The sequence below is a fragment of the Hyperolius riggenbachi genome, chromosome 7, assembly GCF_040937935.1.
Source record: "Hyperolius riggenbachi isolate aHypRig1 chromosome 7, aHypRig1.pri, whole genome shotgun sequence".
Classification (NCBI taxonomy): domain Eukaryota; kingdom Metazoa; phylum Chordata; class Amphibia; order Anura; family Hyperoliidae; genus Hyperolius; species Hyperolius riggenbachi.
Window position 1 is genome coordinate 193,604,839 of NC_090652.1, and position 12,922 is coordinate 193,617,760.

The window sequence follows — 12,922 nt, forward strand, 5'->3', positions numbered from 1 at the left end:
GAAACGCATCCGCATGCGTTTTTACAAGCGTCGGAATGCGTCCGAAATCGCGTCGCAACAGTGGAAACAAGCCCTGATGGTTCGATAGATAATTTCGGACATGTCTGATCTTATTTTCAGTCATTTTTCTGATCGATTTCTCATAGACATGAATGGAAATTGATAAGGAAAATCGATTGGAAAATCGATCAGAAAATCGATCGGAAATAAGATCGGACAGTAAATCGATTGAAAAATGTTATCATGTTTTCCCAGCAAAAGACAAACCAAAGGAAAACATTTATTTTAGATTAGAACAGAGCCGTGAGGCTAAATGTCCTGTAATGCTCAAAATAGTTACTCTTCTTAAAGCGGTATTGTCACCATAAAAATCAAATTTCAACAGCAACTGGTCTGAGTGTATTAAGTGATAAAGATGCTAATCCTGCATTCAAAACTGTTTCTGCTGTTATGGTTTGGAGTTATCACATACTTTAGGAGCACTGGCCCTAGTGCCAAACAGTGCCAAAAAGTTGAATGCTGGGAGTTCTTTTGAATGCTGGGAGTTCTTTTTATCTATAATATATTCCTCCTCTTCCATTTATTTCCCTGCCTAGCTGATCACTTGTGCAAGGCTGAGGTGACTCAATGATTGGATGTGCAAATAAAAAAAGACTCTGGGAGGAGGGCAGCTAATGAAAACACAAAGAGCAAGAGAAAGGAGAGGGGGAAAACAAGAGTCAGGGAGATTATGATGTCAGCATTAGCTTGGCAAAATGGCCACTGCCTAGAATAGGATTTTCTGCTTTTCCTTTATAAAATTCACAGGAATCATTACATGGATAGCACAATACATCTGTTATGTAAGTAGAAGTAACAGTAACACTCCAGGACAGGTACACATTGAGACTTGGCTCCTCCCAGGAACAGGAAATATCCGTCAGCCTCTCTATAAATTTAACATGGAAGAAGGGTCAGGCAGTATTGGATATTTCCTGGTCCAGGAACCAGGTCTCTCTATGTGCTCGCTGTCCCGGAGAGCTCTATTGGATCACTTCTGCATAAAAAATGTGTGTATCACTTTGAATAATCAATGAAGTTGGGGTAATATGCAGAGCACTCAACAATATTTGATATCTACTTTAAACTCAGTTTACATATATGCATGCAATCCCTAGAATGTCCTCATAGGATATTATGAGGATTATCCTATATGATTATATATTGATCCTATGAGGACATTCTAGGGATTGCATGCATATATGTAAACTGAGTTTAAAGTAATAATGGCATAATGGCAGTATTTGTATAGCGCCTTTCTCCTGTCGGACTCAAAGCGCTTGCGAGGCAGCCACTAGAGCGCACTCAGTAGGCAGTAGCAGTGTTAGGGAGTCTTGCCCAATGAACTCCTTACTGAATTACTGGCTTACTGAACAGGCAGAGCCAAGATTCGAACCCTGGTCTCCCGTGTCAGAGGCAGAGCCCTTAACCAGTAAACCATCCTCCAATACACCAAAGTAGATATCAGATATTTTTGAGCACTCTGCATATTACCCCAACTTCACTAATTTACATTTATGCTTACAGTAAGGCTTCGTTCACACACTATATACGCGGGGTGTCGAGTTTGCATTTCGGTAACGCCTGTGACGTGCAAGAACATAAGATGTGCATAGACCATAACACTGACTGCTCTGTCTGATGTTCTCGCTTTATGTGCTGCGCGCAAAATTGCAATGCATTATTGCACTGCTGCACGCATCGTCGGTGAAATGCAGAGCAGACAGCAGTGCTAAGCGCACGCATGGCAACGCAGATGAAGTGCAATCGCTTGTTGAGTTCTGAAAATCCGAACGCAGGGCCATTTGCGTTGTCTAATGTGAACGATGTTTAAAAGTACACAGCGTTGATAAAAAATAAAAAAAAAAAAAAAAAAGCAGTGAGGAAATTGAAATGGGATATGTACTTTGACTAGAGACACAGAGGGATGGTTTTCTCGGAGATGGGCAAACATGTTTGAGGTGTTTCCTCGTTTGGCAGCCACTTTTTCGCCCGCGTTTTCGACATACTGGAAATTCATCCTCAATGGCAAAGCCACGATTGTTTTGGAATATCCAAAATGTTTCCATGCTGCAGATTTGACTTTTTTATTTGGTGGATGGATGATTCTGTCTGCTGTTTTCTTCTGCTCTGTTGCCTGCATGTTTTTGTGTAGCTCAAGCTCAGCTTCCTGCATATTACTTCTTCTGTGCAGTGTGTGCGCCTTTGGATCAGCATCCTGCATATTTCCTCTACTTGTCTCAGCTAGTAGTACAGGCTCAGGTACAACTGCCTGCATCTCTGCTGCCTGATCTGTGTCTGGAAAATCTTCAGCTATTTCTTCTGCAGTGCAAGAATGAGCTTATCTGTCGTGGCGGCAATCTGGTCACAGGTGACACGGGACGGGAGAGATCACATTACAACTTGTGCTTAGTTCTCCTCACAGATGTGCTTTCAAAATGAGCTTAGCTGCGCGCGCGGTGGCAGTCAGCTGACACAGGGGAGAGGTCGAATTACAATGTGTGCTGTGCTGCTCATTCACAGACAGGGCATTAGACAGACAGTGCCTCTAAATACATGTCGGGAACATTTCTCTCTTTTTTTTTTTTTTACTCTGTTCTCCTCACTCAGTCAGGTCACAGGGGACAGGTCACAGGTGGTGACACAGGGGAGACTTCAAATTACAACATGTGCTGCTGTGCCATAGATAAGGGAGAATATTAGACAGGCTAAACTCTCTACATACAGGTAGGATGCAGTTCTCTGTTTTCCTTGAATCTGTTCAGGTGGTCCACTTTAAAAATGCTGGTGGCTGGTGCAGTGGTGTGGATCAGCTCAGCTATGCAGGCAGGCAGGCAGCTTGCTTCTGTATCAGAGGGAAGACGGAGAGCCAGACATTGGAAGAGCGGTGGCGGGGGAAGCGGAAAAACCGGTATTTTGTAAATGTACATGGTATGATTACCATGCACATTAAAATGCAACTCTAGACCTTATATAGACAGGTCTGAGCCTTTCTAAATCAGGTCCAATAAACTGAATTTACCACTTGTGGACTCAAATTAAACTACAGAAACATCTCAAGGATGATCAGGGGAAACAGGACGCACCTGAGCTCAATTTTGAGCTTCATGGCAAAAGCTGTGAATATTTATGTAAATGTACTTTCTCAATTTTTCTATTTTTACTAAATCTGCCAAAACCTCCAGTAAACTTTTTTTTCACATTGTCTTTATGGGGTGTTTAGTGAAGAATTCTGAGGAAAAAAAATTCCTGGTGCATGGTATATATATATATATATATATATCAAGCAATATATAGATAATAGCGGTTGTTGCTGCCAGTAATATATAGATAATGACCAGTGTTCTCCCCAGGCTCTTTTAGTCAGGTGTTTCACCCAGCTAATTTTGGTGAGTACCCAGCTGTCACCAGCTCGCCGCCTCATCCTCATGTACTGTAAGCAGAGTTGAGCTGATCCTGCATTCCACTCAATAGGTTGGCGCTTTATAAATCAATAATAATTCCCCCATTATGACCCACCCATCTAGTTTTTCATGGCACCCAGCTGGGAAACCTTTCTGGGGAGAACACTGATGGCAGTTGGTTCTGTATAGGTTTATTCTGTGTCTGCCAGTACTAAAGATGACTAACAGGCTCATTGTGGCTCAAATAACATGAACAAATGAAATGGTGAATATCAATCATTTCTTAATCTCTCTTCTATTTTTTAACTTCTCACTTTGCAATGCATTGATTTATTTTTTCCCCGACTACTAATTTTTGGTGACGTTCCCTGTGAAGTACCAGAACTGTCCAGTCCCGAAAGGGTTAAGCTTTAGTTTTTTGTTACATAGTTACATAGTTATTTGGGTTGCAAAAAAACATACGTCCATCGAGTTCAACCAGACAACAAAGTACAACACCAGCCTGCTCCCTCACATATCCCTGTTGATCCAGAGGAAGGGGAAAAACCCTTACAAGGAATGGTCCAATTAGCCTCAAAAGGGAAAAAAATTCCTTCCCAACTCCAGATGGCAATCAGATAAAATCCCTGGATCAACATCATTGGGCATTACCTAGTAATTCTAGCCATGGATGTCTTTCAATGCAAGGAAAGCATCTAAGCCCCCTTTAAATGCAGATATAGAATTAGCCATAACTACTTTCTGTGGCAATGCATTCCACATCTTATTCACTCTTACTGTAAGGAACCCTTTCCTAAATGGCTGAAACGTTTTTCCTCCATGCGCAGATCATGTCCTCTAGTCCTCTGTGAAAGCCTAGGGACAAAAAGCTCATCCGCCAAGCTTTTATATTGCCTTCTGATGTATTTATAAATGTTAATTAGATCCCCTCTAAGGTGTCTTTTCTCTAAACTAAATAAACCCAGTTTATCTAACCTTTCTTGGTAAGTAAGACCTTCCATCCCTCGTATCAATTTTGTTTCCTGTCTCTGCACCTGCTCTAAAACTGCAATATCCTTCCTGTAATGGGGTGCCTAGAACTGAATTCCATATTCCAGATGTGGCCCTACTAGATAGTTAAATAGGGGCAATACAGGTAGTCCTCGGTTAACGAACGAGATAGGGACTGTAGGCTCGTTCTTAACCTGAATCCGTCCTTAAGTCGAGACAGCGCCGATTTAAATGTTTTTAAGTACATTTACATTGCTCTAAAGACGCCATGTGTGTGTGGGGAGGTGAGCAGATCCATACCGCACACCTCCCGTGCCCTGGCGTCACCCTCTTCCATTGCAAAACACCTCCGTATCATTACACAGATCCGCGCCCTCTGACCTGGATACTACACTGCGCTGCGCATGGGCATTATGCCGGGTCGCCTCCTGTCCTGCGTCAGAGGACGCGGATCTGTGTAATGGTACGGAGGTGTTTTGCAATGGCAGAGGGTGACGCCAGGGCACGGGAGGTGTGCGGTATGTATCTGCTCACCTCCCCACACACACATGGCGTCTTTAGAGCAATGTAAATGTACTTATAAACATTTAAATCGGCGCAATCCGGCGGTCGCGGTGATGTCATCGACTGGGCGGAGCAATCGTCGGGCCGTTCGTATCGGTGGGCGTTCGTAAAGCGGGCGCACGTAACCCGAGGACTACCTGTACTATGTTAGCATCTCGAGTTTTTATTTCCCTGTTAAAGCATCCCAAAATGTTATTAGCTTTAGCTGCAGCAGCTTGGCATTGAATATGATTATTTAACTTGTCGTCAATTAGTACTCCTAAGTCCTTCTCCCGTTTATTTTGTATGGTGTTAGACCATTGGTACAACCAAAATGCATGACTTTACATTTTTCAACATTGAATTTCATCTGCCATTTATGTGCCCATATAGCCATCCTATCCAGATCCTGTTGCAGTATGTCACTATCTTCCTGAGAGTTGATGATTTTGCACAATTTTGTATCATCTGCAAAAATAGCAACATTGCTTTCTACTGCATCTACTAAATCATTAAAGCGGATCTGAGATTAAAAACTAACTATAACAAGTAACTTGTCTATATATCTTATCTAAAGTTTTGATAGTTTACACAGCATGTCTAGCTCCAAAACTATATGATTATTTATTCCTGTGATACAATGAGGGCAGACATGTTCTGTTTGTCACATTGTCACAGGCTAAGGGCTGGAGATGCTATCAGCTTGTCTGTGTGTAAATTCAGTCCCCTTTCCTCCTCCTTTCTCCCCTTTGCCTCTGAAATCAATGGCTAGTAACTCCTCCCTCTCCTCCTGCCCAGACTGAGCTCCTGTAAGCCCTTGCTACTGTCTGAAAATGCCAAGACACTCTAAAAAGCTGTGGGCAAGGCTTGTTTAGTTTATAGGGAATTCGAGTATTAAAACAAAAACAAAGTATTACGTTGGTCATCCACCATTGAGTTCCCACCCTGGTCCTTTAAGGGTCCAATACAGTCAACCTTTCTTTTTTTAGAGTTGATGTACTTGTTATCCCTAGCGATTTGATTTTCAGCTTCAATCTTTGCCAGCCTAATTTCTTTTTTACAACTTTTATTGCACTCCTTATAATTGTTTAATGCAGCCTTGGTCCTCTCCTGTTTTAGGACCTTATAGGCATTCTTTTTCCACTTTATTTTATCTCTAACTTTTCTATTCATCCATAGAGGGTTTTTTTTTTTTTATTCCTTTTTGTTTCAACAATTGCCTGTTAGCCAACCAGCGCTAATTGGTAAGTGGGGGAGATTTATCAATGCATTACCGACAGTTTTTTCTTCTTAAAGGGAAGGTTCAGGGACGCTACAAAAAAAATAAAAATCCACATCCACTTACCTGGGGCTTCCTCCAGCCCGTGGCAGGCAGGAGGTGCCCTCGGCGGCGCTCCGCAGGCTCCCGGTGGTCTCCGGTGGCCAACCTGACCTGGCCAGGCCGGCGGCCAGGTCGGGCCTCTTCTGCGCTCCATTGTGCATTCCATGCCGGCGCGCTGACGTCATCGGATGTCCTCCGGGCTGTACTGCGCAGGCTCTCATATTAGAGAATGATGCAATGTTATAAAAAGCACTACCGTATATACTCGGCTATAAGTCGAGAAATTTAGGACTGACTCAAAGTATAAAAGTGGGGGGGTCGCCTTATACTCGAGTCAGTCCTAAATGTCCCACTTCTAGCAGGGTGGGGGGGAGAGCGTCTCTCTCTCTCTCCAACTCTGATGTAGCTATCATGCTGTAAATTTCCCCCCTTCCCTTCCTCCCCCTCATCTCCGTGCAAATGTGGGCTGCCTCTCTCTCCCCCTCTGTGTAATTTATGTTAGGTGCCGTCGCAGCAGAAGCAGACACTTAAGTTTTATTGCCAGCACGGTATCCTCCCTTCATGCCGCTCTCTGTCCAATAGTACAGCACTACTCTCGATGTCACATGACACATGAAGTCACATGACATCGGGAACCAGAGCTGTACTAATGTAACGGACAGAGAGCAGCATGAAGGGAGGATACCGTGCTGGCAATAAAACTTAAGTGTCGGCTTTTGCTGCGACGGCACCTAACATTAATTACACAGAGGGGGAGAGAGAGGCAGCCCACATTTGCACGGAGATGAGAGGGAGGAAGGGAAGGGGGGAAAGTTACAGCATGAATGGAGAGCGTATAGAGGATTCAGCGCTGGCAATGGACTGTAAGTGTCGCTTCTGCAGGCAGCGTTCACTGTGCATTAGATCGCACAGAGGAGGGAGAGAGAGGATGGAAGCAAAAATTGACTTTAGCACTGCGGGGAAGGGGACAGAAAGAGGCACCTTCCCAGCACATAACATTACAGAGTTGTGCTGGGAGGGAGGGGGGATTTTCAGTGTGTTGCCAGTATTTGTATGTTATTCTGTAGGGTATATTAACATGTTGGAACACCAGTGATTTAGCCCTGTGGGGAGGGATAGAGAGATGCTGGCTGCTGGGGCTCTGGGAAGGGTGTATTGTTTAAAGCGGACCTAATCTTAGAATTTTCTCTCTGCTCTAAAAGGTATGCAATAGCATAATAACCTTTAAAAGATTTGTATCAGCTGTAGTGTGTCTACTTCCTACTTTCATGGAAGCAGGCATATTGTTAACATCCTGTGCTTTCAAATGAGCTTATCTGCCTTGTCAGGTGACACAGGGGAGAGATCAAATTACAACTTGTTATTAGACACAGATGAGGGGGAATTAGACAGGCTAAACTCTCTAAATACATACAGGGTGCATTTCTCTATGTTTTCATTATGTCCTGTGCAAGGCTTCAAGTCTACTGTGCAGCCATTAACTTTGCTAGATAGACTTATACTTGAGTAATTAAATAATTCCAGCTTAAGAGGGTCAAATATTGGGGTCGACTTATATACGAGGTCGACTTGTATCCGAGTATATACGGTATATAACTGAAAATAAAAATATGACAATATTTTCTTTGCTACTAATGTTCTAGTAATTATACGTAATATACAACCAATTCATTATATCATATTTTTTTTTTCCGCTTCAGTGTCTCTTCAACCACTTGAGGACCGCGGTTAAACCCCCCTAGTGACCAGGCCATTTTTTAGTAATTGGGCCACTGCAGCTTTAAGGCCTAGCTGCAGGGCCGCACGACTCAGCACAAAAGTTATCAACCCCCCCCCCCCCCCCCCCCCCGTCCCACTCCCCAGTTTTTTTTGTTTTTTTTTCTATAAATATGTTTTTTGAATACATTTCACCTTTTTTTTTGAATGTATTTTATATCCCTCACCCTGCCAGCCAATCAGCGTGATCGGCTGTCATAGGCTCCAGCTTATGACAGCAGATCACTTTTGTGCCTACCAGGGGGACAGCCGTATCACACGGCTGTCCCCAGTACAGCGTTGCTGCAAATCGCAACGCTGTACAATGTTTATAGACAGCGGTTTCGCCGTCTAACAGTCTCCGAGCAGCGATTGCCGCTGGGAGACTGAAGGTGGAGATGCATGCGCGCGATCTCCTGCTAGCCCCATAGAAGGCTGTTCACGCCGATCAGCGTGGAGCAGTCCTGGGGTTGCCGCCGTGTTCACACCAATTGGCGTGGAGCGGTCGACAAGCAGTTAAACACCTATTTGGGAGATTTTTCACTTCCTGTCCGTGTCACTGTTGGCAGAGTCTGAGGTTCATTTCATATTTATATGATTGTAACCAAAATGGTAATTGGTGATTGCCTTCAATGGGTACACTTTGTTCTAGTGACCATGGTCAGAGGTATGACTTTCTCTGCTTAAAGCGGACCTGAACTCAGAACGTCCTCTCTGCTCTAAAAGAAAGTTTCAATTCCTACAATAAACCTGATGTGTTTCTACTTCCTACTTTCATGGAAGCAGAAATCTTGTTAACATCCTGTATTTTCAAATGCGCTTATCTGCATTATCTGCCATGGCAGTCACCTGACACAAGGGAGAGATCAAATTCCAACTTGCGATTAGACACAGATGAGGCGGAATTAGACAGGCTAAACTCTTTTAATACATACAATGTGCATTTCTTTATGTTTTCCTTCTGTCCTGTGGAAGAGATTAGGTCCACTTTAGTCTTATCTGAATATTACGTCCCTGGGACAGCAAGTGATGAGAAATCTTTACAACAATGATGCAGACAGTAGCAGGAAAAAAAAAAAGAATGCAGGTGCTTTAACCACTTATGTGGTTTGAGATGGATTATCAACGTCCCGCAGGACTTCAGTTCCTGCTCAGGGACGTAGATAATCCTCTATTGCAGCAGATGGCCGCTGCTCAATCCTGCGTGGGTACTTGTCGCCGCTCATTAGAGGGGAGATCAATGAATGGGAACGCTGTTTACATTCATTGATCCAAGTCCCTGTGTTAATGATCACCTGCTTCAATGAGATGCCTGCAGTCGTAATACTTAAAGTTACACAGCCACGCATGACTTCCTGTTAGCGTACTAATAGTATGCACAGGAAGATTATGCGCGAGGACATCTTGTGGTCAAATAGTAAAATTACACCTACATACATTTTTTTTTTTAAATAAAAAAGACCTACACATACCACACATATACAATTAAAATTAACCCCTTACCTCCCACACTCTCCTATAGTTACCCAAATAAAGTATTTGCATAAAAAATACATAAATTGTTACCTTAGGCACTGAACTTTTTTTTAATAAGTATGTCAAGAGGGTATATTAATGTTATTTTGAAATTATGGGCTTGTAATTAGTGATGGACACAAAACTGAAAAAAATACACCTTTATTTCCAAATGAAATATTGGCACATTTGCCATACATATAATACTGAAGTTTTAATTTTTTTTAGGCCCCCCAAAATAGCCATTTTGGGGCAGTGAACAATGGAGTGTCACTTCCCCCATCACCCCCATTCTATAGCCTTACTTTCTCCCCTGTAATGAATGGAATACTGAATATAAAGTGAAGCATCTTTCCCCTCCCCTTCCTGGTTTAAGGCGGCATTGAGACACTTCAGCACTCTGTAGTGAATGTATTACACAGGGGACACCAGTAGCTGCAGGAACGGCTAGAGTACAAAAACAGCAGTAGGCTAGAGGACTAAAACAGCAGCAGGGCAGAAGGAAAGGCTAGTGTTTTGGCAGCATCAGACCTGAGAGAAGAGAGGTCCCCTTACGGTAGCTGTTGAGGCTTAAATAAGAGTAGATGCAGTAGAAAGCAATGTTGCTAATTTTGCAGATGATACAAAATTGTGCAGAATCATCAACTTTTAGGAAGATGGTGACATATTGCAACAGGATCTGGATATGGGCACAAAAAATGGCAGATGAAATTCAATATTGAAAAATGTAAAGTCATGCATTTTGGTTGTACCAATGGTCTAGCACCATACAAATTAAACGGGATACAGATGGGGACATCAAACTTGGAGAAGGACTCATTGACAACAAGTTAAACAATCGTATTCAATGCCAAGCTGCTGCAGCTAAAGCTAATAAAATTTTGGGGTGTATTAAAAGGGAAAGAAATACTCGAGATGCTAGCATAATATTGTCCCTGTTTAACTCTCTAGTAAGGCCACATCTGGAATATGGAATTCAGTTCTGGGCACCACATTACAGGAAAGATATTGCAGTTTTAGAGCAGGTGCAGAGACGAGCAACAAAATTGATACGAGAGATGGAAGGTCTCACTTACCAAGAAAGGTTAGATAAACTGGGCTTATTTAGTCTGGAGAAAAGACACCTTATAGGGGATCTAATTTACACGTATAAATACGTCAGAGGGCAATATAGAAGCTTGGTGAATTCGCTTTTTATCCCTAGGCTTTTACAAAGGACTAGAGGACGTGATCTGCGCATGGAGGAAAAACGTTCTAGCCATTTGTTTAGGAAAGGGTTCTTAACCTCCTTAGCGGTAACCCCGTGCTGGACACGGGGTAAGCCGCCTCGGAGGATATCTCAGCCCCTGGTGGGACGATTTTCATCAGTTTGCTAGCCACGCGTACAGCTTGATCGGCGCCGCTGCGCGGCGATCGGCCGCACGCAGCGGCGGAAGAGGCCCCCCCCCCAGCCAGAGCCCTGCGCAGCCCGGACCAATCACTCCCGGGCAGCGCAAAGGGCTGGATCGGGTGTGCCTGACGTCACGACGTCGACTGACGTCCATGACGTCATTCCGATCATCGCCATGGCAACAGGAGAAGCCAAACAGGAGATCGCGTTCTATACGCAATCTCCTGTTTGCTGTTGTTGCCGGCGGCGATCGGACTAGAGGGACACATGCACCCTCTAGTGGCGTTTCATGTAGCTACCACTCGGGTAGCTACATGAAACAAAAAAAAAAAATTACAAAAAAAGTATAATGCAGCCTCCTTGGCAAAAAAATTGAACCGCCAAGGGGGTTAACAGTAAGAGTGATTAATATGTGGAATGCATTGCCACAGAAAGTAGTTATGGCAAATTCTATATTTGCATTTAAAGGGGGCTTAGATGCTTTCCTTGCATTGAAAGACATCCATGGCTATAATTACTAGGTAATGCCTAATAGTGTTGATCCAGGGATTTTATCTGATTGCCATCTGGAGTCGGGAAGGATTTTTTTCCCTTTTGCGGCTAATTGGACCATTCCTTGTAAGGGTTTTTCAACTGGGATATGTGAGGGAGCAGGCCGGTGTTGTACTTTATTTTCTGGTTGAACTCGATGGAGGTATGTCTTTTTTCAACCCAAATAACTATGTAAGACGTGTCAATCAAGTTCACCTTTTTAACTATTCTGCATCTTTATCCAGAGAGCCACAAGGTCAGGGACTCTCTAGCAGGATTAAGGTATTAACTTTCCCTCACATAGCAGTCATAGCTAGATATGCCTGTCAAGGAAAGCATTCAAGTCAACCATTTTGGCCGTATGGCTTTGATGCAAGTTTCTTTGTTCTTCTTATAGACAATGATCATATTACATTTCATTGTATGTTTGCAAATACATGTGAAAGATACTTATTAAATGTAATGATTTTTTTTCTTTCTCTTTTACAGTATTCAATTTGACATTTTAAGTCTGATATAACCACATTTTATCTGGAAAAGCATGCAAGATTAGTGAGCAATGGAAGCATTAGAAGTAGATGACATCAGCCCAGCACTAGAGGCCACAGAAGAGTTCTTTAACACATTTGAAAAATTTGAACATGGTAACCATCAGCCTGAAGTTTTCAGAATTCACGAAGTTTGCGATCTCTTGGGAAATGACATTTCAAGTCAAATCAAGCAGGGGGCAAATGGACAAAATTCAAACAACTCGAAACGTAGTATTATTTGGGAAAGATGTAAAAGCAGTCTCTTTGATGCCAAAACAATGAATGGAATCCATGCCAAAGAGCATTTGTCATCCACCAGGACAACATTTCCTGATGTATCCCTGTTAACAGGACAGGACCCTTCCTCTTTTAATTTTTTTAGTGCATGTCATCGTAGATGTGACAGACCACAGTCACTTAATGACACAGGCCTCACTGAGAATACTCCAAAATTTAGACCCGGGCACAACAGATCACGATCTGATGTCAGTCACATAGACTGGAAAAATGTATGCAAACCAGCTCCTTTGCAGCGCTCATCAAGTCAAGGAGTTCACTGCACCAAGGATATTGAAGGAAATACTGGTATGTATGTCTGCAAGGATTGTCTACATTTTCATAAAGGAAAACTAAACTTTTGAAAATATCCAGCGGATCTGGAGGTGTGTTTAGCTCATAGGGACAACAATGGATAATTTGCATATTTCCGCAGTGATGCACTGGGAGAAATCTCAGAGCTAACTCCAACCTGAATTATTGCAAATCCTTTCCTTTTTAAGAAAGCAAACTTGTTTTCCATAGCATGTTAGTAAGAGGGCATTTTGGTCCATTGTAGCCCCTTACACACTACAATGAGTTCTGGTTCACCATGAGCTTGCTGGGTAGTTTGTAACTTATATCAGTG

The 12,922-nt window shown here is 42.9% G+C and overlaps 1 protein-coding gene across 1 annotated transcript in view; it reads left to right on the forward strand.

The window, feature by feature from the left end:
* PLEKHM3 (pleckstrin homology domain containing M3) overlaps window positions 1-12,922 on the forward strand; it is a 436,952-nt gene that overhangs the window by 20,329 nt on the left and 403,701 nt on the right. The window contains exon 2 of the mRNA XM_068244963.1: window positions 11,978-12,603. Within this exon, the coding sequence (XP_068101064.1) occupies window positions 12,048-12,603 (556 nt within the window). The 5' untranslated portion in view covers window positions 11,978-12,047. The remainder of the gene's footprint in view (window positions 1-11,977; window positions 12,604-12,922) is intronic.